The following is a 6,000-nucleotide window of genomic DNA, read 5'->3' on the forward strand; positions in this document are numbered from 1 at the left end:
CAGCATCCTCATGGTCATGTGATAAAAAAGTCAGATGCTTGGCCACTGACTCATATTTATGACAGTTGCATGTAATCCCCTTTTGCAACTTTCTAACAAGCAAAGTCAATGGGGAAACCAGATTCACTTAACAACCATGTTATTAATTTAAGAACTGGAGTGAGTCACTTAAAACCTGTGGCAAGAATGGTCATAAAATAGGGCAAAGCTCACTTAACAAATGTCTCACTTAGCAACAGAAAACTTGGGCTTCTATTATGGTCGTAAGTTGAGGGCTACCTGCACTTAGTCATTGTTGGATGTTTGCTACTGTGATGGTAACTGGTTCCTGTTCTTGGAGATGGTTGTGGTCTGTTCTCAGATCCTGCAGTCACTTTGCACTGGTGTTGTTTCTTGTTTTTCTCCTATATATTCTTCCAGTAATGTTCAGTTCCAATTATGGTGGCTCTGCTGTTACTGTATTATTGCCCTGCTGTTGGATGGTTCTTTGGAGAACAGGACATTTATTTCTTGGCCTCTGTTTCTTTAGTGTATCTTCTCAGCCTGGTAGCCAGTGCTGTGAGCCTTTGTTCTTCTTGACCATGTAGCCAAACATCTCCAGGATTATAGCAGTGCAATGATTTCAGTTATAGTGGTAGTAGGGACTGCTGCTGTGAGGGCTCTCTTGGCATCTTTTGGTATATTATCTGATGGTACGTCTCCATGAGCCTTTGTAACTGGTCTTGAGGGTTGACTGTAGGTAGTTTGTCCATCATCTTAAGCCTCATATCACCTACTGTTCTCTGTAATGGAGGGGGTGTCAGTGATATTCCAGCTTCAAGTGTTGGCTGCATATTCAGGTGTCTTTCCAGGTATTCTTGAGTCAGGGATTTAAGGTATACTTGGTCTGTTTTAAGTTGTGAAAGCATCTTCTTCACAATTTTGAAGCATTGGTAACTAGCTATTTCTCAGTTAATGTGGATGCAAATCTTCTATCCATAGTTCCTTCATACCTTTCATATATCCCTTTTTATTAGGATTACTGTTGTAGTAGAATTCAATCAATTCCAGGTTCCCTTTCTCATCCAGGTATGCTTTATTCCAGTAGCCCACATTGCCAGATTTTCCTAGTTCCCCAATATCTGACATGGACCTTATTAAGCTGGGCAATGTCCAGCATGATTCTTCTATTTCATGTCACTCATATTTGAGTTGAACAGGAAAAGCGTTAGGAGGTGTTTGCCCAAGGATCTCTATTGGTAAGGTAGGTACTTAATTAGTGCTGATGAGTTTGGTGTTTCTATCCTGTTTAAATATAGTAGTTTGCCCTGCCAGTGTTGATGGGAACGTGGGTTTCTTCTTGGTAGTTCCTTGATCAGGGTATTACCCTGAAATACTTTAATCATATGAACTACCAAGGAGAAAACCATACCCCCACCCCCACTGGCATTCTTGGGAAGGCACAAAACTGCATTATTTAATTGCACATCATCAATGGTGTTTTAAAACACTCATTATGAGACTGGAGAATTTGTATTACCTATTTCTAGAACTGACAGTAACGTTCATTAGTGAGATGCTATAGGAAGAAAAGGTTGCTTTGTTTTATGCTTCCATAGGTTCCTTTATCCTACAGTGATAAACTGACAATTATTCTGCATACATTATACTATGAGCACTGGATCACTGTCTAATAAATTTGCAGTCCTTGCCTTAATTAAACATCGACACAAAGAAAGAAAAATTGTTCAGAATTTGTACTACATTCAAGCAAATGAAAATTAAACAAAAGAGAACAATGGCACATAAAAGCCAGAATAAAAATAGAAATTCTGAACAAATATGTCTAATGCCCTCACTTACTGAGCATTTAACATTTATCTGATTTAAAATTGTTACTAGTATTCATAACATAAAATAATCTGTAGTCACAATCTCATTATGGACATTGAAATAAGATGCATCATTAGTTCTGTAAGATTTTGCAAAGTGTGTGCCTTGGAATGATAGCATTTTAATAATGGAATAAGAATTGATTACTGAATTTAGGTTTGCTAAATGTACTACAGGCTAAATGGATTCTTAATTCCTATTAAAGTGAAACACTGAGCTCTCAGAATTACGAACTTTGGATGTTCCTGGAGGGGGTTGGAATAAGGAAATGAAACCGCAGAATATATATGTTATTTATTCAAGATACAGCTCTATATTTCCACATCTTGAAATTACAGTTATAAAAAACACTCCAACAGGATTGTCACGTAACTGCTCTATTCAGTTTATTCTCTTTCCCAACAGTGAGTAGCCAGATATAGTAACTTAGGCAGTTTCACCACTAGGGCATAACATAGCCACCCATAATTATGGCTAATAAAAGCATTCTTGGAACCGGCAATTTTTTAAGAGTGCTTGGATTCCTTCAAAATTTAATCTGTTTATTGGCTGATGCCTTCTCAGAATTTGCCTGCACTCTAAATTAAGATAATAACTCTAAACTTTACTCAAGTGAATCAATAGAGCACTGTCTAGGCTCACTGCAAGTTTTAATCATATTTGAAGTAGATAATTAAGTATTGGATTGTGTGTTTTGGAACATATATGGTCCAGCACATCAATACTACAACTGAACTTTCTTTTTGCCTTAACTATAGCATAGTTTAAGAGAGTTACAGAATCTTGACATGTCATGGATCATGGCTTCAGTTGTGACTTGTCACTTATATTCTGTTCTGATATAATGAATCAGTGCAGAATTTCAGGCTATCCTTGAAGAAGAGTAACTCTGATGGATTAGGAGAAGCAAAGAGCTGATCATATATTAGACAACTGCCTCAGAACCCTCAGAGCCAGTTGCCAGCCTCAATGGGCTTCTGCACATAACAACTCCATCTGATCTATGAATTATTAACAATTAAGAAGCAGCAGCAGCAACAATTTCAAATTGTTTCTTGCCTCTGCTAAAGCTTAACCTGAAAATGTCTTAATTATGTGGTTCATGAGTAATACTTGTTGAACTGCAGCACAGTTCTTGCTAGTTGTAACATTAGCTCTTCCAGCAAAGTTCTGACTGATTTTGAAAAGCTCAAGAATAAGTATCATAGCACATATTAAACCATCTAAATTTAATGATATTAACCTGTGACTGTGTAGAAGTTGCTCAAGCTCAATTCCATCAGCAGGATATGGTTGATAAGAATTATTGTCTACTAACATAGGGAGGATTGTGGGTTACACTTCTTACATTGGAACAATGAGGGAAATTACTCATTACATGGACAGCTCGCTTGATACAAATCTCATCTCCTGAAAATGTGGAACAGGCTGCAAGATTTAAAATGTTTAATTAAAAAACATGAAATATAAATTTAAATCCATGTCACCATATTTCCTTAAGAGGTGTGGACTTCTCTTCGATAAAGTGCTGAAACAGCAACCTGACAGTTGTTTATTGATACTTCAATTTGGAATCCTGCACTGAAAGATGCAATGGACATAATGGTCTGAGTGACCACTGGGTAGAGTAATAGCTTATTTTTTTAACCAAAAGATTAAACTGATTAGCTGGATCATTCAGGCCTGTATTTAAAGGAACAACAATTGCACAGAAATAAACAGAAAAATGTCATACTTACAGAAATATCATCACTAAAATCTATTTCATCCAAATCTAGGTACTCAGGAGCTTCCATTATTCTGCTCTGCACATTTTCATTGGATTAGCTGAATACTGAAGATCTGTTTCAAAAGAGAAAAAGATAAGGATAAAATTAAAGCAATGCACTTAAAAGTAGACATGATAATTGAAGTCACAACTGCTCAGTTTTCAAAAAACTGTACACCGATCAAGAGTCTGGGTAAGTATTCTCAGTAAGTTTTCAGCAGAGGTTTATCCATATTTTGAAAATTCTGCTAGGCTCATGAAAATGGCCTATGTGCACGAGTATCCCTGGGGAACTGTAGTTACCAGCACCAGCTGGAGAAGAACTCCTTAGAGTTTCAGCCATTTCCCTTTTTAAAAGAAAACATATCTCAGATAAATTAGAGATTAGAGATACCAATTTAATCACATTTATTAATTATTAAAAAGGGAACAATCTCAAATAAGTGGAAATAGTGGTTTTAGTTTTGTAACTTCTGTTTTTAGTGAGATCTCTAAATTTTATTATTTAATATCAATAAAATATTTTATTATTTGAAACAGCTGAGTTTCAGTGTAGATTTAAGAAGGACCTTTTAAATTTTAGGACTAGGAATATTGAGCGAATGTTTGGGAAGATTCTCAGTCATCTAGGACATAGTTGTCTCAAAGGTGCCTTTTTTTTTTAAAAAAAAAGGCAACTGGACTGTTTTTTCCTTGGGGAAGAAGAAGAAAACATTTTGCTTCTCAGAGAAGAAACAACCATGAAGCTTCATCAGTTTGTGAACTGTTCATGTTCAATTGTTCATCCAAGAAGCTTCATCAGTTCAGAACTGATGAAGCTTCTTGGACGAGAATCAAAACATTTTTCTCATCTTCCTCTCAAGAAACAAACAATCCAGTTGCCTTTTGAAGAAAAAAAAGCACCATTGCGGAGTATTGAGCATTCAAGGAAAGCTCGGAGTAATGAATCAGCTAAAGATTAAGGAGGTTATGCTATATATTTTATATGCCTTACTTCTGGCAGAAACACTCTACTGGGTGGGGCTGCAGTAGGACTTTTACTAGCTGCAGGGGGTGCTAAGATTTTATAAACAAAACCACCAAGAACATGCCTGAGTGTATGTATTCATTCGTTCATTCAGTAAATGGTGCTTTCTGAAGGTTGCTCTATGTTAAATGCAGGAAGCGTTCAGAAATTTTATTCTCAAATCCCAGTAGAATTGTGAGCTGCCTCTTGCTGACTAGCTTGCAGGCCATGAATTATTCTTGATGGCTTTTATAGTTCTTTCTCAACTGTGATTTCTGCCCAAGATTTCAGGAATAGATAAAATAGGCTGGTAGTCTTTGCAAGCCATGTTGTTTATTATCAGTTGTACGGAATTAATGTTAAAGTAACTCATATGTTGTGACAACAAATTAATCTGGCTATTCACAATTCACAATATCATTTTATATTCCAACCCAGAGAAAAATGTCTGGGGAAAATGATAGTTGATTTACAAATACCGAAGAGCTTTACAGACCAAACAAATGTATAGTTTAAAGTAAACCAAGTAACACAAAGAACATAATCAGATCCCAAAGAGGAAATAAATATTAATTTCATAGGGGAAATGCAGCCTGTGCAACTTAGATGTCATTTTTATACATTAACGATATATTGAAGGATCAGTATTTGCATACCAAGTAGAATATAATGATGTTCTTCAAGCTTAAAGTCTTAAATAATAATAGCTTGTAATCTCTTCTAACATGCTTTTCTTGATTACAATGGCCACAATTCAGCAAAGTTAAGCACTTTTAATTCCCATTTATTTTAATTCCCACTAAGCACATATATCTTTTCCGATGAAGTTAGTGGGGTTGAAAATGGTTAATTTTGACTGAATAGGTTATGCCCTGAGTATTTTTTTTTCCTAATCTCCATGGCTCTATGTATTCATAATAGTTCTATTTAAAATGTAGAATGCAAGATTATCACTTTATGTAATTTTTTTTAATGTATTAATTTATAAAAAAAATGATCATAATACAAATCCTAATATAAATATCTTGTACTCCTAGTGGACAATCGCTTAAATATGGCTGCCAAAAAAGACAACACAGCTGCATTAACAGAGGGATAGAATCAAGATTATGTGAAATGTTAGTACCATTTTATAAAGCCTTGGTAAGACCACACTTGGGATACTGCATCCAGTTTTGGTCACCATGATATAAAAAAGATGTTGAGACTCTAGAAAGAATACAGAGGAGAACAACAAAGATGATTAGAGGACTAGAGGCTAAAACATATGAAGAATGGTTGCAGGAATTGGGCATGTCTAATTTAATGAAAAGAAGGACTAGGGGGTGACATGTTAGCAGTGTTCCAATATCTA

The 6,000-nt window shown here is 35.6% G+C and overlaps 1 protein-coding gene across 1 annotated transcript in view; it reads right to left on the minus strand.

Annotated features, from left to right (window-relative positions):
• SNCAIP (synuclein alpha interacting protein) overlaps positions 1–3,668 on the minus strand; it is a 55,282-nt gene extending 51,614 nt beyond the window's left edge. The window contains exon 1 of the mRNA XM_070935705.1: positions 3,612–3,668. Within this exon, the coding sequence (XP_070791806.1) occupies positions 3,612–3,668 (57 nt within the window). The remainder of the gene's footprint in view (positions 1–3,611) is intronic.
• Between the last annotated feature and the right edge of the window lie 2,332 nt (positions 3,669–6,000).

The sequence above is a fragment of the Pituophis catenifer genome, unplaced genomic scaffold (assembly GCF_029215685.1).
Source record: "Pituophis catenifer annectens isolate HBS135680 unplaced genomic scaffold, rPitCat1.0.hap2 SCAF_2, whole genome shotgun sequence".
In the NCBI taxonomy this organism is placed as follows: Eukaryota; Metazoa; Chordata; class Lepidosauria; order Squamata; family Colubridae; genus Pituophis; species Pituophis catenifer.